General features: G+C 39.8%; 1 protein-coding gene across 2 annotated transcripts in view; it reads left to right on the top strand.

Annotated features, from left to right (window-relative positions):
- The window catches only part of LOC107695343 (transcription factor 12-like), a 126,937-nt gene that overhangs the window by 79,112 nt on the left and 26,578 nt on the right, over nt 1-21,247 (top strand). For both annotated transcript variants that reach the window (XM_016495209.1, XM_016495208.1), the window contains exons 7-8: nt 1,065-1,197; nt 2,299-2,351. In XM_016495209.1, coding sequence (XP_016350695.1) covers nt 1,065-1,197; nt 2,299-2,351 — 186 coding nt within the window. The remainder of the gene's footprint in view (nt 1-1,064; nt 1,198-2,298; nt 2,352-21,247) is intronic.

Below are 21,247 nucleotides of genomic sequence, written 5' to 3'. Positions count from 1 at the left end.
TTTTCCCTTTCTTTTCCTGTATGTTAGACTAGTTTAAGTGTCTATGTAGTTAATAAAGTCTTACTTGTATCACACTTGACGTTGTTCATTGTTTGCTCATAACTGGAGTCACTTAATCATGCAGATTTATGCTACAAGCTCTGTGTAGAATTGTACAGTAAGAAAGTTATTTCCCTTAACCAGGAAATTAACGTTCTTAGAATTGACAGACAGTTGACCCTGAGAGGTCAAGTAAATATCTACAGCGGATCTAAATATTTATAATTAATTATAGCTAGTTATGATTAATTATTCATATTTCCCTTATGAGCTGATTCGCTACAGCTTTTACACTGTGACAGTCCAAAAGTCCTGTTATATTAAAGGCTTGTATTAAGCTTTTTTCTTATTCAGTATTAAATTTTTTAAATTGCAAATATTATCAGTGTATCACTTTGGTTGAAAGTTTGAATTGGACAAAATGACATGAATTTCTTCTTTATGTCTTTTCTTTGTTTCCAATTTTTCAAAATTCTAAAACTTTGTTTCATGTCAGAACTTTGGACCTGACACTGTCATATTATATTTTATATTACAGTTAGGGATGCTGATATTAGATTAAAAAAAAAAAAAAAATCAGTAGTGGCTTATATATTGTTTATGTAATTGAGTGCATTTGTGTTTCACTTTTTTAACATTTAAATGACATTTGCCACTTAGCAGTCATATAAAGATAATTTATACACTTAGTAATCTTTGTTTGTAATATTTTGCAATAATATTTTTATATTGTACTTTGTACAGTAGTATTTAAATTATTGACTTTAGTTTTTGTTTTTACCTTATTTGATAAGTACATAGAATATTAAAGTATAGAATCTTAATAATAAGTCATTTATGGTTTGTTGGCCATATCGTGAAACTAATCATCAGTTTTTCTGTTATTTGTTTTACTGTATTTAAATTTCTGTACTGTTTTAATTTCAAAATATGTTTTGCACACACGCATTCACTTTTTTGTGCATTTGCATTAGTGTTTATACTGTTGGCTCTTGGCCCTGAACTCTCTTCATTTGTCTCTACAGCCTAGTCTGAGGTCGGACATAGGACTGGCAAGCCCAGTGCCCGTCACCACCTCTGGGAAGTCGCCCACTCCGTTCTACTCGTATACTGGCTCCAATCCACGAAGACGCTCCCTACAGGACTCCGCTTCACTGGGTTAGTGCCTGTCTGATGCACTCAATGAGAAATCATGATTATAACCTCTTGATTTTGTATAATAATAAACACTAATGGACGCTACTGGAAATATACATTGTCAGCATTAGCTTTTTTTTTTTTTTTAACACTGAATTTAAAGGGATAGTTCACCCAAAAATAAAAATTTGATGTTTATCTGCTTACCCCCAGGGCATCCAAGATGTAGGTGACTTTGTTTCTTCAGTAGAACACGTTCTACACATTGTGTTTGTTTTTTGAGAGTCAAAAAACATACACAAACAAAACCAAATTAAACCCTGCGGCTCGTGACGATACATTGATGTGTAAAGACACGAAACGATCGGTCTGTGCAAGAAACTGAACAGTATTTATATCGTTTTTTACCTCTGATTTTCACCGCAATATCCGAACTGTCCAGAGCGCATCCTGAGACTTATAAGTGCATTACCGCCACCTATCTCTCAAGTGGACTATTGACACTCCTAATTGAGATTGTAGATAGAGTGTCAATGGTCCATTTGAGAGATAGGTGGCGGTGATGCACTTATAAGTCTGCGATCTGCCGTAAAGCAAGAAGAAGAAGACGCGTCAGGTGCCGGCTGTTGAACGCACTCAGGATGCCCTCTGGACAGTTCGGACATTGCGGTCAATCAGAGGTAAAAAAACAATATAAATACTGTTCAGTTTCTTGCACAGACCGATCGTTTCGTGTCTTTACACATCAATGTATCGTCACGAGCCGCAGGGTTTAATTTGGTTTTGTTTGTGTATGTTTTTTGACTCTCAAAGCCGTGATTCCCATTCACTTACATTATAAGACTGACAGACTGCAACGGTTTGACTTAAAAATCTTCGTTTGTGTTCTACTGAAGAAACAAAGTCACCTACATCTTGGATGCCCTGGGGGTAAGCAGATAAACATCAAATTTTCATTTTTGGGTGAACTATCCCTTTAAGAATTCCTTGATTTCTGCCACACTAACACTCTCATATTTGTCTTTGTAAACCTGTAATCAAAGAGACGTCTGACTGAGTGCCTCTATTTATTCTTTTTTCCCCCTCAAATGTCTCAAAGTTGTTTTTGTATTTTCTCCACAGATCCTCATCAAGCGAAAAAAGTGCGCAAGCCCCCTCCTGGCCTGCCTACATCTGTGAGTACAGCATCATTTCATCTTCCTGCCATCACTTTGCTTTAAAAATAGATGCTAGCGCACAAACAGACACAACAGGCACGTTTAATGAAAGCCGTTGGTATGGCGGCACACACGTTTTTGAATTCCGTCTTATCAAAGTCGTCCTCTGACACGGTGGCAGCGTATACCTGTGCATATGTCGGGCGCGTGCACACAGGAGGCCAAACCTGCCTCGCAAATCAGCTCTGTTGTGTTTGCGAATCCACCGTTTGGAGCGTGGCGGGCGTAGGTGCGAGGTAACGATGGTTGATTGATTTGTGAGGCCGCCCCGTCAGCGCTCGCCCCCCTCTTCTCCCCTTTCCAGTGGGTACAAGGGCTCAGGGACACGAGCTGTCGTGCCGCATCCCCGCCACAGCTCTTTTGATGTTTAATTAGTCATTATGTAGCCAGAACAGGAGGACAGACAGAGATTAATAACGCGGAATTGGGGGGAAATTTCCATGGGCGATAATCCCAGTGGAGCACCAGACATTAGCATTCGGAGGAAGTGTGGAGCTAAGCTTGACTCCGCCTGTGACCCCTGTTTGCCCAACTCCCTCCCAACCTTTCTGTATGCATAAATTTAAACAGTCATTGTGGGAAAACGGAGGGCAGCTAGTGAAAGCCTCCTTTTTGATTCATCCTCAAACCACAGTGCTGGTTGCAGTGAATGCGTGAATACAGCGGCTTTAGCTCAGAGATCCCCCTCACGTTAATACGGGTAGATTCTGATTCCTCCCGCAGAACAAAACGAGGCCTTCGAGGGCCGCGTGGCAGCAGGATTAGTCTTCGTGAGCTCTCAATAATCACATGGAATGCAGGCGAGAAATCAAGCACAACTCTTCCATGAGACATGAATACATTGCACGACGCACCTTTGTCTTTAAATTTGTGTTTGAATCGTAGCTTGTCTGGAACGGAGTCGCTCTAGTGATACGGGACTCGGGGGAAACGGGGAGCGAGATGCATTTTGCTACTAATGCCAGAGGAAAAAAAACATGGGAAGACAGGAAAAGACAGAGAGGTGGGGTGGTAAGGGGGTTGAGGAGAGATTGGTGGCCTCGTGGGGTACATCTCTTTGTTGTGTAAATGGACATAGGGCTTTTATTTGTCACTACTTAACACATGGCCGCAGGTGCACTTGCGTGACTCATAACTCAAAGCAGTTCAATTCAGCGCAGGGTAGAGCAGTGACGGTGCACGCCGGGAATATAGAACTCTGCTCTTGTAAGAAAGGCTGGATTCTCATCGAAATCCCACTCACAACAGATTAGAGTGTGTTTGTATCGAAGTTTCGAATATATGCAAAAAAATCACTTTTTGTGAAACTTACCTCAAAATAGAAATGTAAATTGTAGCTACTGCGGAAACCGCTAGGGCTGTTTGATTAACAGGACAGTTCACCCAAAAATGAAAATGAAAAGTCATAATTTACTTATCCTTGCGCTGTTCTAATTCCATATGCCCTTCTTTCTTTTTAGGGCCACAAAAGGACAATTAAAAAAAATGTCCTCCTCATGCACAAAAGTATCACAGAATGGTCCCATGTGATACGTGTCGTATATTCCAAGTGTCTTGGGTATTTACGATAGGATTTGGTGAAAAACTAACCGAAAGTGAATGTATTATTTAATGAAAATCCTGATCTTGGCTGTTCATTACTGTGCATAACTGCATGTTCATGATACTCTATTAACACAGCAGTTCACTCCAAAAAACTTGACACAAAATAGAATCCATGTTCTCTCTTCTCAGAGGTGAATATATATTTTGTGTTCATCGCAGCAACAAGTTATCACATTTATCTTATTCTGACTGTCATGACAACTGGACTTCGAGTCCGGAGATATTTAACTCATTGAAGAAAGTACATAGATACTTTTTTGGGGAGATTTCTAGGCGTTGTATTTTATGTTGTGTTTTTATTCATTTTGATTTCTCACAACTTGTGTGCTTTTCCTGGTTGAGTCTGAGTGAACTGCTGTGCTAATTGTTACAACCGGCTCAACAATTGCAACATGAATGAGAGCCAACACGGACCGGCAAGTAGAGAAAGAAATGGTTTAATCAACAAAACATAATTAACAAATGTATACAAACAATCAATAATCAAAAATCAACATTAATGGAAATCAGTAACGAAAGCATGCATGGCAAAGAACTGGAAACTCAAAAGTCTCAACTGAATATGAACAAAATAAACATAATAAACAAACAAAACAGCAGCCCGTTGCTATACAATAGCTAGTTGCTATTTACTGCCATTATATGGACAAGCATCAGCGGGACTCTTTTTACATTTCCGCTTTTGTGGTCTGAAAACAAAAGATGGGCATATAGCATTAGAACAACAGCAGGGTGAGTAAATGATGACTTGATTTTTATTTTTGTGTGAACTGTCCCTCTAAACGTAATAAATGCATTGTGAATTACAGCTACAAAACATTTATATATTTTTTACAAGTTTTTTAAAGTCAAGAATTTTGTAAACTGAAAAAACACATTATTTGTTAGCAATCATTGACAGATGCCTTATGACTGAAGGCCAAAGTATCCTTCAATTTTGACGCAAACGCTTAGCATATGCATACAGCTAAACTGTCAGGAAAAATACAGATTCAGTTGCAGGTAACAGAAAAGTTTATTACGCTCTCACTGAGCACTAGGAAAAACAACGGGAACACAAAATAGAGGAAGTCCAAATCAAAGTCCACAGGACCAGGAGAAAGCCTCTCAGCAGGGACCGATCCTAGCGTCATCCGTGACGCAGCGTCAAATTTTCACTGACCAGAGCATTGTTCGTGATGCAGCGTCAAAGACTCACTGAGCTCACCGATGAGAGCGTTGAGCGTGCATAGAGGGGCTGGGGCGATGTATCCAAAACTCAACAGAAACTGAGAAAGCCAGGGCAGGTAGCAGAACAAATATTGTCTGGCAGGATGAGAAGGAGCAGTTCAAAACAAAAAGCAAAACAGCACTTGGAGCCTAAAAGACACAACACGGCAAGACAAAGCAAACATGACAAGATGGTCACGAGCGAAGCGTTGCACAACATACAACTACGGTCTGACAAAAGACTGAGCATGAGAGGATCTAAAATAGGGGAGAGCTAATGAGGAATGAATGGCAACAGGTGTGACAGAAAACACAAAAGAGAATTGAGGATAACGAGTGGGAGGGGAAAACGACACACTGACAGCGGAGCACATGGTGAGCTGTCAAAACAAAACCCATGTGCCCAGAGACAAGACACACAGACACTGAGAAAAAGACAACAAAACACAGCAGATCAGACCAAAGTTATGACATAAACATGTTGCCTTTCGATAATTGATAATGTGCGCAAACATAGGTGCTCGACACGTGCACACTAGAAAGTTTCATACTTATCCAGTGTCTGTGCTATTTCTCTCCAGAAGTCATGAGAAATAAAAATGACTTTGTACTCATTTAAACTAAACTCCCTCACACAAGCGCTCATCAATGCAAATGCCTATTGTTGTGTCTCCAGTAGTTTGTTGTTGTTGTTATTGTTCCATCTCATTCTTTTATCTCATTTTTGTTTTTATAGACTGTGAAACAATAGGCCTTGTGGACAAACTAATAAGAGCAAAAAAATTCAAGGCACCGTGTGCGAGTTGAGTGTGCACAGTACGCATGGTTAGAAAATTTGGTAACACCTTACTATTAATAAGCAGCAAATTAGGAGTTTATTGAGGGAAAACTCTTAGTTAATAGTGAATATCTAAAGTGTTACTGAAAATTTCTACCTGCACATGTACAGTATGTTAAGACTATTCTTATGATTAAATTTAAATCACATGCACTGTACACATGGGCTTGAGCGTGACAACGAATAGTATGACATGAGGAAAATTCATGTGACTTTTTTTGATGTGCATCATAGCATTTGTGATTTTATGTGCATTTTAGATATGTCTCATGGTGGTGTTCCCATCCAGCATTTTTATGGAATATTCCATTAAATTAGTGGATAGAAACCCAGTTAGTGTAGCCAGATAAAGTAACATTACTTATGTATGTCTATGAATTTGTTCCAGTGTTTTTGTTGTAGTTTTTGTTGCACAGTGGAAATTTTAATCTCATGTTGGTGTTTCCATCCAACATTTTTACCGCAATATCCCAAAATTTGCATTAAAATATGGATGGTTGGAAACATGGTTTATGTGGACCGGCATTTGGTGACAGCCATCAGTCATCATCATTGGACAAAAGATGTCGAAGCGCTAGACGTGAGAATAAAGCCACGGCGGCACAGGTTCACCTGCAGAGCCATGTAGAGTTGCTGGGGCAGCTGTGTGTGTGTGTGTGTGTGTAGCAGTGTGCTATTTCCAGCCTCAACGCAGCCAGACTGTGAGGGCCTCTCTGTTGCTCAGTCGAAAAGCTACAAACATCAACAACAGCTGCTCCCCAACAAACACCATTTGACCATGAGAAAAACATGCTGTATAGCCTCGTGTGTGTGTGTGTGTGTGTGTGTGTGTGTGTGTGCGCGCATGCAGTCTGCAGGGTACCTGTGCAGTGGGCTTGCAGCTGCAGATGCCTCTGAAAGCTTTTGCTTGTGTAAGCAGACGAGCCCCACTAGAGGCTCATAGAGCTGCTTGATAAACAAAATGAACACAATGCTTCCCATCATCAGGCCCTCCGCAGGGAATACAACCCCCAACTCACCTAAAAATACTTTAACTATTTACCTCTTACCAGCTCATCACTTTTTTTAAACACAGTGCTGCTGATGGATCGGCGTAGTTTACGTATAGATGTAAATATTTATGGAATAACATCCGCTCCTTTTTGGAGCAGCGAGGGCATGCTTTACGACATAAAGCCCTAAATAAGACATGGCAGCAGACTAGGGACGTACAAATATTTATAACCGTGTTTGATTTGTGTACTTGCTGTTTTGAGAAGATGAGGGAACCATGTTAACCCTTGAACTGCAGGAGTAGGTTTAGAGAAAGATAGCGGATGTTTGTTATTCAGTCACTAAACACATGAAGATTACACATAAGTAGGAATGAACACTTTTGGGAAAAATCTAATTGTGATTTTTCTGATTAAAAAAAAATTGTGAATATAAATATAAATATGACTAAAATAATAATAATGATCATAATAGTTATGATTATTATTAAGCATAAATATTAAACGAAATTAGTTTACTACTGGTTTATAAATGCTTCTTATTAATTATGTGGTGAAATGGGTGGCATACGTGTTCCCAAATTCACCTTACAAGCGCCCCAGATTCAGTACACATGGAAATAGGGAATTAGTGTAATTTGAGATATTATTATAGTTTTTATTAATAGTTTAAATCTATATTTTTTTATTTTACTTTTTTAATTTTAGTTAAAGTGAGGGGGGGGGTATTATTTATATATAATCTATATAAATATATAGATTATGTCTATATAGTTTTTATTTTAGTCCAAGTTAAGCTAAATGAAAGTGAAAAATGTTTCCTTGCCAAATAGCTAAGGTGAAATCTTTTTTTTTTAGATATTTTATTTTATTTTAGATAATGTTTATTTTATTTCATGTACACTTTTATGGTTTTAGTTTTAGTAGAATAACCCTGGTGTGGAGCAGCATTTACTGCAAACCGAGCCTCTCTGAAAAACTGCAAAACACTGTCATCATGAGCTCACGTGTAAATGAACACGGTGCTGCATTTCACTTTTAAATGTGCAGTGTATATATTTATTCAATTTAATCATTGGATTATCGCACTAAACGTATCAAGCTTTCAGCCCAAGGCATAATTGTAATTCTTACCAGTTTTAGCGTATGATACCTGACTAACTAGTTGTTTTATTGGCTCCTAGTGTTTTTAGGAATGTCTGAAGGTAAGGTGCTTTGCTTGCTGCTATGAGTGTGGCATAAGCGTGTTCTGCAGTTAGCATGTGCGTCTGCCGCAGCGGCCGCTATGCTGTCAGGCAGGTGTGTGTGCACCTGTGCTGAAGGACCCCGGCCCTCCTGACAGCCACAGAGGGTGAAAAAGAGTCAGAGGCGGATGGACGGCCCCATGACTTTGGGCAAGTAACTGCATCTCGTGGGAGATTTATACTTGGCGGAGAGCCTGGAGCTGCAGCCTATATGTGTAAATAGCCAGGCTTTTTTTAAACACCCTTGTCACGGGCACGACTGTTTGATGTGACACTGCCTGAGCTGGGGCACCGATGTTCAGCCCAGAAGAGATGATCGGAGGAGAGAGAGGGAGAAAGGAAAAGAGGCAAGGAGAGAAAGCAGCAGGGAGCGCTCGCCTTCCTTCGGGGCATTTTGCATGCAAGAACACTGGCTGTGAATGACAAAAAAAGATTGTCATTTGCTCTTGACAGATCGCTCAGGCACCCTCGCTCGGGCAGAAGTTGCACTTAGCGAGGAAACGAGCACTTGGAGAGAAGTAAGAAGAAGGTTATGATCCACTGTGGCGACAAGGACACGAGACTAGCGCCTAAAGCTCGGAGATGTCAGCTTGACTGGAGCTCCACCATTCAGAAGATACATAATGCATTTTTGACTAGACAGCCATCTACAGGCCATGCAAGCAGATGCAGGTCACCAACGCCACATTGGGCTTTTTGTGTGCATTCGTTCAGGGTCGTTTCCCCCTTCTTCTTTTTTTGCCTACTCTCTTTGAACCCCCTGCCTCTAATGCAAGGTCACAACCTTGAAGTGAAGATCCTGTGTAGTTGGACATGCCTTGGGATAAAAGGCCCCACTAAAGCCCTGTAAAGAATAACAGTACAGTTTGATGTAGGTCTTTCATGTGGCCACTGCTCTTTGTTCTGGAGAAAATCTCTGTTCTCTTTTGTATTTCCTCAGCGCTGAGTTTCTGCGGCCTCACATCTCTGTTTTAAAAAGCATTTTCTGCAGCTAGTGGTATAAAATAAAAGGCACATTTGGTTTGATATCTCTGAGCTTACAGTCATGTGCTCTCCTTTTCTCAGGTTGTTCTGTATCCTCCCATGACCCACGTGTTCAGACGGTAACCTGTAGCTTTTAATAGCTCTCTTGAGCTTCAGACATTCCACTTCCTCCCAAACTTATCTGTGTCGGGAGAGAGAGAAGCCGCAGCGTGTGAACGCGCCGCCATCTTATTCACTTATAGGCTTATGATGTCTCACTTGTAACCCATGTGTCTGTCTGGGGTTTGTCCTCTAGGCCATCAGGTCATAATCCTGCCACCAGAGGGGAGTGCACTGGGTCAGTCTGTGTGGGTGGGGGTGGTTCAGGGTTTAGTTAGCTATACTATACAAAATTGATGGGAAGAAATCAATTAATACCTCACAAATGCATGTTTTTTGATATTTTGCTATCATTACCTTTAGTGATTTTAATATCAACTTTTGACAAAACCAGTTTGTTGTCATTTTAATTAGCTTAACATGAAAACAGTAGAAATCTATAACATGTCCTCATTTAAATAGATAGGTTTGTGTGTGTGTGTGTGTGTGTGTGTGTGTGTGTGTGTGTCTGAAAGGATATGAGCTCATCAGATAAGTGATTAGATAGATGTTCCTGGTTTGAGTCTGATGCTGAACAGAGACATGTCCACCTCTTTATCTGTTTAGGCTGCTGAAATTTACCTCAGACTTCAGAGCCCTAAATCATGAAGCCCACAAAAGAGCAGAGACATGTGCACCTTTCATCTACAGCTAGAGTACAAGAAAACCACAGAAATATGTGCTAATTTAGACCCACATTCTGATTTAAGATTGACATAAATAAGTTTTATTTGTATTTTGCGTGAATGTACATACAGCTGTGGTCACTTTAAGAGCATGTTCTGTCAACAGTCAGAGCTGATTAACTTAAAGTAGAGCTAATCTAAGCCACACTGGCATGGTTTACCTGGCTGGAGTGCAGCCTGCACGTGAGCCCCAGACGAGCCGGTTGTAGGTCAGCAGACGGCAGATGTCACATGTAGAGAAGGTGTCACTGTGGGCTGTGGGCGTAGCTGCAAGTCAGGTAAGTGGGTGAAGCTGCTTTTGTGTTGCTTGATGTCAGGTACGCCGTAATTGGATGAAGACCTCTTGCTTGACTCGTGCATTGGCCCAGACATGTAAGAAGGCTTCAAAACCTGAAGCTCTCTCCTGGACCCTGATGAAAGGGACCCAGTGGATTTATCACGTCTGGAGGAGATGCTCGCTAAATACCGGTGTTATTCTAATATAATGTCCGTGTCGTCTTTTTTGTGTGTTTTGTCTAGGCGCTGTCCTCAGGCAGGGAAACATTAATCATTACAACACATAACAGAATGCTCATAAGCCCACGAGACTCGTGGAGAGAGATTTTCCTCCTAATGTGTTGTGATGAATGGCCTTATAGAAACACGAAGATGTTAAATTAGCTTGTATGGGCTGAGATGAGCATTCTGCATGTTTCTAATTTGCAGGCGTGGGATGTGTGTGGGGATGTTGATGTGGAGGTGTCTAGTTTTCAGATTGATTAGTGGGACAGACTGTCTGCAGCACCTATTACATTTAAACTCCATAATCCACACAATCAGTACAGGTGAATCCCAGACCTCCTGCGTCTGTGGTGTGATGAAGAACTGGGTTGGCTAAACACTGTCTTAACCAGGTGCGTCTGGACTGTGCAGTGCATTAAGTTTCCAGCATTAAGTTTGGTGCCTTCACTAAAAGCAAAATACAGCACAAAGTCTGCTATTTTCATCGTGTTATTGTATAGTTTAAGTAATATATATATGTATTAGAATGATTTCTGAAGGATCATTTTGGCAGCCAAGACTTTAGTAATGGCTGCTGAAAACTACATTTTAACACATTATTAAAATAGTAAATAGATATTTTCAATTGTTTTAAAGTTCTCGTTTAAAACAAGAAAAAAAACAATTCAAAATATTTTCTCTGAAAGCAAGTCTGACCACCTCAAACAGTTTTGCATATATAGTTTTTTTATATTCTGAAAAACAAGAAAAAATTGATCGATCAAATGTCACTGTGGGCGGAGCTATCCAGAACAGCGCATCTGAAATAAGAGCTGACAAAATCTCTTGTTGTGCTTCTAGCTGTTTAAGACAAAGAGTTGCTTTATCATGTTGTATCTACCTAGTAACTAAATGTAACCAACGGTGTCTGGTGTAGCAAAGTTTATGTCCATTGAACCTCACCATTGATTGGTTATTTTCACAGTGGTAATCAAAATGAAGTTATGTGTGGCAGCTGTGTGGAAGTCTTGCGAGAACGAAGCAAACATGCGTTGTGAACTCTCTGGACATGTGTCCGTAATTTGTGATTTCACTTCTGTCCCTTTTCATTTGTCTCTTTCATTATTTTTTTCTGTGTTCTTTTCCTCCCAGCAGTGCATTCTTTATCTGAATTTGTTTTATGGAGCTTTCAAGCATTCCTCCATCACGGCCGTCTCTCTCCTAAAGAATCGACTTGAAACGGCTCCAGGTTTAAAGTGGTATCAGCCTGTCGATCTCAACCACCTTGGACACATTTGAAAGAATCTCACTCAGAGAAGAAAAGAGAATAAATAATAATAGAATTAGAGGGGGAAGCATAATAAAGTATCGTTTTCTGGGAAGGCTTTCATCTTTCCATAACAATAATGTTGTGAATGGGACGGTGTTTGGACTGGGAAGCCTGCAGTGACAGACATGAAAGGGCCTGAAGTGGAGCGGGCCGGAATGGGCTTTAAAGAGACCGATGGCACTACAGGTCAGCGTGTTCACAGCACGGCCTCCCCGTCTATTTTTGCACCCCTGTCCATTCATTCTCAATGACTGTGTCCAGCCTTTTTCTTTTGCCTCTCTTCCACTTCCACCCTCCTATTTCCCTTCATTTTTCCCTTCTTTCCCCTCATTCTCTTCTCCCACCCCCAGTGTGCCTGTTATTTGGGTTGTGTACCCTACCACCCCCTTGGTCTATGGGCAAGAGGCCCAGGAAGGGGAGCAGCGGGTACAATGAGAGCGAGAGGAGGGGACGTGTGAGGAAGTGGAGCGTCATTGCTCTCGGTGCTTGACGTCAGGCTCGGCCCCTCTGCAGCTGTTGGATGTGTTCAACAGCTCTCTGTGTTTGCTGTCACGCCACTGTGGGGGACTATTAAAACAACAGCCACAGGTCGCAACATTCGGAGCAAGACTTGGTTAATGGCAAACAAGTGCATGGCAACAGACATAAAAACACCGTTTTTGGGACCCGGAGTAGCCGCTGCGTCCGACCGCGCCGCCATCTTGGATTACATATAAGAAATGCATAGTCTAATCATATTATCAGTGTTAGAAATGGTTCTTATTCTGTATCACCATATTTTTATATAATTAAAAGCATATATTAATTCATTTTTTACTAGGGGTGGGCAATATGGCAAAAATATTATATCAAAATTTGAAAAAAATCACGATTCATGATTTTATGACGATTCTTTGTCATGTTGGTTGTACTATTTTACAAATTGTCTGAGCAGTACAGCCAAACTAATTTCCGTATTTTAAAAACAATCCCTTACAAGATAACAGCATATAAAATAAAATTAAAAAGTAGCAGACATTTAGGCCAAAGTGGGCGAAGATAAAAAAAAAAATCTTTGTCATTATTTTATCTTTTTTATTCAAAAATAAGAACAAAGATCCACGTTACAAATACACATAATATACAAATAAAACAAAAAGTGCTTTATTTTTCAGGTACAGTAGTTGTATTTAGCAGTAGCATTCAAGAAATTGAATGAACAAATATAAAAATAAAACACTATGTACGGTACACTTCACTGTATAAATTATACATTGATTCTTATTAAAGCATTCCTATTAAAGATTTTTCTCTTTGTTTTGTTGTTTTATTAACATTAAAGCGATAGTTCAAACAAAAATGAAAATTCTGTCATCATTTACTCACTCTGAAGTTGTTTTAAACCGGAATGAGTTTATTTCTTCTGTTGAACATAAAAGTTATTTTGAAGAATGTGGGTAACCAAAGAGTTGCTGGTCTTCAGTGACTTCCATAATATTCTGTTTTTCCCTTCTATCAAAGTCAATGGGGACCAGCAACTGTTTAGTTCCCTACATTCTTCAATCTTCTTTTGTGTTCAGCACAAGGAAGAAATTAATACAGGTTTGGGACTACATGAGAGTGAGAACAGAACTACAACAGAATGTTAATTTTTGGCTGAAATATCACTTTAAAGGGGTCATATGATGCTGCTAAAAAGAACATTATTTTGTGTATTTGGTGTAATGAAATGTTTTTATGCGGTTTAAAGTAAAAAAAAACATTATTTTCCACATACTGTACATTATTGTTTCTCCTCTATGCCCCACCTTTTTGAAACGCGTCGATTTTTACAAAGCTCATCGGTCTGAAAAAGTGAGGTGTGCTGTGATTGGCCAGCTATCCAATGCGTTGTGATTGGCCGAATACCTCAAGCGTGAGACGGAAATGTTACGCCCCTCACATACTGTTGATGGCATGTCCCGGCCGGAGCGACGAGGCAAAAACATAAAACCCATTACAAACGAGGCATTTGTTGCATCCAGTGGGGACATAATTACTGATTATAATGACTTATACTGTCTTTTTACGCGTTGCCTTGCATTGCATCGCGCCGCGTAAACATAAAACTCTGTCAAATGCAACAAGTGCTACTCTACTGCCCAAAACTCACGTTTGAATCGTCAGTACTGTAACTTTAAAGGGGTCATCGGATGCTCATTTTGCACAAGTTGATATGATTCTTTAGCGTCTTAATTAAAAGTCTATAACATACTTTGGTTAAAATTTTTCAATGTTAGTGTAAAAACACCTTTTTAAACCTGTCAAAATCAGCTCTGTTTTTATCAAGACATTATAGTCCATGTTGCTTTAAATGTTATGAGCTCTGCTGGCCCCGCCATTAGCAGACATAGGCAAAGTGCGCAGGTTTCTAGGATTGCACTGCCTATAGTGTGTGATGCGTGGTTTGCGAGTGGTAGTAATAGTAGAGATATGGAAACACATAGTAAGAGTTGGTCATAAAAACTTAAACAGAACTGAAGCAAGGTGAAGAAAAGAGGACGAATCAAAAGCGATACTTATGTCCCTTGCCGGTGTCCCTGCCCGGTGGAGTCGCACGGTAGAGTCGATGGTCTTTACACTCTTCGGTCTTCACACGAGGAGGCCGTCACGCGACGGCTGCCGCAGTAAACTAAGCTTTTTTTATACCCGTTTAACAAAATACTAAATTAATTCAGCTGGACACACTTTCCATATTTTCTCCGCAACAAATGGCCAAGCAAGCACAGACACTGACAAGATACGCGATATCAACAAGTCTCCACACAGTAAACAAAACAATTAACTTCCGCTGATAAAGACTGCTTCTCTCAAAGACTATTTCTTTACACTGTTTTCTGCTGGCGCTTGAACACACTTTCCTTATTTTCTCCGCAACAAATGGCCAAGCAAGCGCAGACACTGACAAGATACAGAACGAGACCAAACACGATATCAGCACGTCTCCACACAGTAAACTAAGGTAAGACACCAGTCCAGTCTGTGCTGAAACACTAGTGTCAATCAACTATCGTGGGAGGGGCCTGTACAGAACTATGTCATTCTGACAGGAATCTCAGAACAGCCTGGTTTGAGAAAGGGGATTTTAAAATAGGGATTTAAAAAAAAACACTGGATGGATTTTTATAATTATAGGATGGATGTGTACACACACTTCCAACATACATTTATGTTCAAACAACTTGAAAAGTGAATTTTGCATCCGATGACCCCTTTAAGACCTGCTCACATCTAATATACAAGCATGCATCCGTTTTTCTTTCTACTGTTTACTTTCATTTTTGACTGTGTTTACATTTAAACCTTGTGTGTTTTTGACAGTATTAGCGCAATCAGACGCGAATGATAACTTAGTCCAGTAATCAGGCACTGTTTGACAGGTCACTCAGAAAAAGTGCAGGTCGGTACAGCACGCGAATGAAATGGCAAGGCTTTAAAGCACATGCAAATAATCTACTTTTGTGATTGCAAATCAGTGCAGTGCAGTGTGAGACGGAGTTAACATTTGATGTGAATGAATGTGGCATTGTACAGTAGCCTATATTGAGACGAAGGCGCCAGAACTGCAACTGATAGAATGTGCGCTATAGCGCGATACTACGATATTTCTTCAAAACCAGATTGTGGAGACATTTTAATCGTCCACGGTCAAAAATCGGCATATCGCACACCCCTAATTTTTACACAGTACAGTTCAAAATGTTTGGGGTCAGTAAGGTTTTCTTGTTTTTGCCTTTTGTTTTTTGGAAAGAAGGCTCTTTTACACACCAATACTGCATTTATTTGATTAAAAATACAGTAAAAAAAAGTATTATTTTGCTTAAATATTTAATTTATTCCATTGATGGCAAAGCAGAATTTTCAGCATCATTACTCCAGTCTTCATTGTCACATGATCCTTCAGAAATCATTCTGATGTACTGATTTTTTTTTTTTTTTTCTCAAGGATTGTTTGATGAATAGAAATATAAAAAGGAACAGCATTTGTCTTTACTGGCACTTTCATTATATTATTTTATTATGTAGTATATATAATATCATAAAAATCGAATAAAATCATTATTAGTAGTAGAAAAATATATTACTATTACATGTATTTAATATATTACTGTATTTCGGTTATAGAGTTATCCCTAACTTTTTTTTTCATTTACAAGATTATTGACGCAGTGAGGAAATCCTCTCCGTACCCTCAATCCAACCCCTCAATAAAAGAAAAACAATAATCACTAAAAAGATTAATCAGCTCAGGATTTAGACCAGTGTTTGTTTGTGTTTTTGTGTTTGCATGCTTCTCTAAACTATATCAGTTAATGTTTTATTTCATTTTCTGTTTGCTTGTGAAAGAACAGACAAAAATCAACAGGTCAATGAACATAACAGTCGTTTCAGTGTTACGTCTGGCCCCTTTTTTTACACACAAGAAATCCACCATTCTAATTTCCTTTCTGTCTCTTTTTTTAAAGTACAAGTCAATCCACTTACTCATTTGTTTTCCGCCCCTCCCTCGCTCTTTATCCTCCATCTCCCCCCTCCTCTCTTTGCCTCAGCACTTTATGAGGCTTTAGGGGAGCCTAGCTCTGGGTATTGCTCCTCCCAAAAGCCACATCCCCCCCTTGCTGTCGGCTGAGTTGGTACGGTCCTGCTTTGCATAAGTTGTCTGTGAGTAGATCCATGTGTAAAGGGCCAGCACTGAAGGAATTAGTCCCTTGTGCAGCGGGTGGATGTATGTGTAGGGAGCAGGCTGTTGAAAAGAGATCCTCTGTATCAGGCTCCACGTCTTTCCCAGTATCGCTGAGGCTTTTATCATGTATTGCGCCTACCCCGTGCCTGGAATGGGCAGTATGTATTACTACAATGGAAAATCGGTGAGTGCCTTCTCTCCCTAGAGGAAATGTGTATAAGTAAACATGTTTTTCATGCACGCGGTGGGCTGTTGGGTTTAATGGAGTGGTGAGCCGTGTCTGTTCAGTGAGTTGAGTTGAGGGTCTCGTTGCTCTCGGCTTTACTCGTGTATGTGTGTGTGACTGCTGACTGTATTTCCATTACCTCAGTCTGAGCTGGGTCAACATTTACTTTCATTTGCAGTTCACAAAGTGTGAGTTCTCGCCAGTTTTCAACTGCTATAGAGAGCCTTTTTAAGTCACAGAAAATGTGAATACTGACTGAGTATCTGAAATATAAATGTTATTTAGGCAAGGCAAGTTTATTTATATAACACATTTCACACACAATGGTAATTCAAAATGCTTGTCATAAAAGAAAAGAAAATAATAATAATAAAAATAATCACAAAAATAAAACAAGGAATTTAAAAACTTTGAAAATGATTTAAAAATTGATTTAAGAGGTTTAAAATGAATTTAAAACAGTTAAGAATAGAAAATGATTATACATAAAATATAGTGCAATCAGTTCGGACATTGCACAGTGCTCATTCAATAAATGCACAGCTAAACAGATGAGTTTTGAGTCTAGATTTAAATGTGGCTAATGTTTTAGCACATCTGATCTCTTCTGGAAGCTGATTCCAACTGCGGGTGGCATAAAAACTAAAAGCGGACTCCCCTTGTTTTGTGTGAACCCTTGGTATTTCTAACTGACTCGATCCTAATGATCTGAGTGGTCTGTTAGGTTTATATTCAGTGAACATATCTGCTATGTATTTAGGTCCTAGGCAATTGAGTGATTTATAAACGAGTAAAAGTACTTTAAAATCAATCTTAAATATAACTGGAAGCCAGTGTAAAGACCTGAGGACTGGTGTGATATGCTCAGATTTTCTGGTTCTAGTCAGAATCCTGGCAGCAGCGTTCTGGATGAGCTGCAGCTGTCTAATGGGCTTCTTGGGAAGACCGGTGAGAAGACCATTACAATAGTCCACCCTGCTGGTGATAAAGGCATGAACAAGTTTCTCCAATGTAGAGAGAAAATGACACTTCTGCAAGTCTGTCGCTGTGTTCTTGATAAAAGCGCACTTGTTTGGCATAAATGTCAGAGTTTTCTGTGGTAGTAGTTGTGTGTGTCTGAGGCTGGTTGTGCTTGTGGCTCACCGTGAGCTCTGAGCGCTGCTTTGCTGAGACGGGTTCGCAATAATAACAAGTGGGAGTCTGGAAATGATTAAGGAAGAGAGTCTGTCTGTTGAGGTCTGACTTTCCTGTTTGCAGATTGAGCTCAGAGCTGCAGCATCGCTGTTTCTCCATCTGTTTTTAATCAGCCAGGCATTCTTCTCTCTACAGTAATCCTGATGGGACTCCTAAACTTCTCCACCACAGGCCCTTTGATTTCTGTGTGCCTCTCACGATGCCTGTTTGCTTGTCTGTGTGTGGCTGTCCGTGTGAACGCTCGTGTGCATGTGTGTTGAACGCTTGTCAGGTGCTTGATGATTGGATTGGTGGTACGGGCTTATGAGAAAGAGGTGGCGACTCGAACCTGCACTTGTGCCTCATGAGTGGGTGTTTGGGTTGACTTGGCTTTACTTAAAGCGTTTCCAAAAAGATAGCAAAGTCTGATAAAACTTCCCTTTGAGAATGACCTCAAAGGTAAAAATTATTCATATAATTAGAAAAAATAATTTTTAACTGAATATTATTTATAGAACTATGTATTAAATAAATTACATTGTTTACTATTTTATTTACCTTAAACTAGATAAATATGATAAAAAATTCCATTTTGGGATGTAATTATTATTATTATTATTATTAATTGTTCAGATTTGGGTTAGTTTGTAGTACTGTATGTATATTTAGCTATGTAAAAATATGGTATGTCCTCAATTAGATGGCCAAGTAAACATGTCTGTTGGGGGGGCGCAGAATGTTCCACCGACTTCCTTAAAGTGAGTCTCTGCTCCCCTGACAATGCAAAGCACTGAACGCACAACTTCAGTAGAGAGGAAAAAGTTTCCAGTAGATTTCCCTGATGTCTTCCTCTCTCTGGCTATGTAAGGCTCTGGAGATTTCTCCATCTGTTTGATGAGTTTAAGAATGATCCGTTACCCATTTAATAAAAGCTTGCTTATTAAATGTATATGTTATTCACATTATTAGTGCTGCTTTTAACAAGGATGTCAAGAATCATGTTTGCGCATCTTTTGTAAAGTCTCCAATCTTGCTCTCGATTGTTTCTGGGGACAAACGTGAGACCACAGCTTGTGTTTTTAGTTCTTTTGAGGTCATCTGACAGAGTCCAGCGTTAGTTTCCTCATAGGCCATTATGAAAGATCTCTTTGTTCCTGCACCACAAAGCTCACTTTGATCTTTTTATATTAAGTATTTCCAGCCTTGTAATGCAGGCTGGGAGGAAAGAGAAAATGAGGAGCATGTGGCTCACTTGGGTCAGAGTTGAGCTTTATGATTCAAAGCAGTGGGTAAATGCCCAATAAACCCTTCCTTGTGTTGCTTTATTTATATCTTGGCACACAGATATTATTTATTTATCAAATGTCAGATGCTGTGACCATCAACAAAGATAAAAGTCACATTGATTTGTTTGAATGTCAGGCTGGTACCAATAGTTTTATGGCTGGGCCCTGGAGGGCAAGCGGCCTCCCCGGCTTTGATTGGGTCAGTTTATGATGTGTGAAGTATTTTATTTCCTCTCTGCTGTTCTCACTTTAATTCACGTATTTGTAAGTGTTTGTATAAGGTGGTTGCTTTTCCTTTAAGATTTATAGGGCTAATGTGGTGTTCTGCTAGAAAATAGTGCTTGATGCTCTTTTTTTATTTCAGATAAATACTGGGCCTTTTTGAAGGTTTTGTTCTGGTGGAAACTTTGCATAATGAGTCAGCGTTGCTCGTCTGTAGTTGTTCAAAGCAAATGTGCGAGTTGTTTTTCTGCTCTCGAAAGGCTTCCGCCTGTATCTGTAAGGAACAAAATGCTTTTAACTTTCAAACTTTTACCGTCTGCTCTTTGTAGACAGTCTTGGCTTTAAAAGTCAAAATGTGTCCCTTCAGGACAGAGCTGCTGTGTTCAATAGGGGCTCATTGTGTGCGAGTAGCGTGCCTTTTCGCCTTGATAAGTGTGTTAGATGGGAGTTGAAAAGGAAGGCCCTCGGGCCGCGATCCGACTCCAAACAAGTGACATGCGGAGGCAGGATATTTTCTTGTCACTCGCGGTCCCTCTGCTCTGAGCCCGTTCTTGTGGGTTTGTCTGTTGTTCGCCTTTTTTTCTCCCTCCATAATCATTTCTCTCTCTCTCTATTCCCTGCCTCTTTCGCTGTTGTCATTGGGCTTATCCATATGTTGACAGTTTAGTGGTTTTTCCGTGTGTTGTTGTGATGGATGTGGTTTTCAGATCAAAGGAAGGTGTGACAGGCGAGAAAAAAGAGAAAAACTCATTTCACTCATCAGCATGAGCCTTCGTCTCCATTTTCTCATACAGAAACTGAAAAAAAATGCTATTTATATTGCTTTTTGCTTGTGACTACATTTTAATAACAGCTTGAGTTGAATTTTGTGTTTTTGGAAACCATAAACAAGGGTTGCTGCAGTTATGAAAATATCAAGGAATTTCAAAATGATAATTTCCAGGCCTGGAAAAAAATCATGGCAATTAAAAAATGAACTAAAGTCATGTCCAAGATATATTAAAGGGGTCATATGATGATGCACCAAGAGCTTGTAACACTCCAAAGAGAAAAGAAAAATTGACATTGCATCATATGACCCCTTTAAAATATTTAAGTGGCTATAAGTGGCTCTTTGTGAATGCAGTCTCTAGAAAAGATTTGTAAAAATTCTTATCACAAATGACTGGAAAAGTCTTAAGGCGGGCGTACACGGTGCGATTTTTGCTGTCGCGGTTGAACGAGACCATTTGGTGATCCATCTGAAGTTGACCAATCAGAAGATGACAAAAACCATATAGTCTATCAGTTCTATTTTTTATTTGTTATTCCGAATGTGCCAAATTTGCTGTTCAGCTTTATGAATGAATATGCCTGTTGTATTTCCGGCAAAACGAGCAGAAATTCAGAAATGGCCTAGGCTACTCCCTCGAGTTCTTTATGAAGAACAGAAAGTCCATGCTTTTCTCTGCTTTTCAGCCATTCTCTTTGCCATGTACTTTGTCTTGGTTTTTTTTTTGGAACGTCACAAGCCGCCTGCCACAAAGAAAACTATTTCGTCCTCAGAATCCATATTTTTATGAATGGCGCGAAACGTAATGCTTATGTCAGAGTTTGTAAAATCGTAGTAAATTCGTGTCGTGTGTGACTGCCTCCGTACGATTTTCGGATAAACTCAATCGTGACATGTGCCAGAGCTCACGACGTTCCGACCTTCAGAATCGCACCGTGTACGCCCGCCTTTAGAAATTTATTGGGGA

This window comes from Sinocyclocheilus anshuiensis, unplaced genomic scaffold (assembly GCF_001515605.1).
Source record: "Sinocyclocheilus anshuiensis isolate Anshui unplaced genomic scaffold, SAMN03320099.WGS_v1.1 scaffold282, whole genome shotgun sequence".
In the NCBI taxonomy this organism is placed as follows: domain Eukaryota; kingdom Metazoa; phylum Chordata; class Actinopteri; order Cypriniformes; family Cyprinidae; genus Sinocyclocheilus; species Sinocyclocheilus anshuiensis.
Note: the sequence above shows the minus strand (reverse complement) of the source record. Positions and strands in the feature narration are given on the sequence as shown.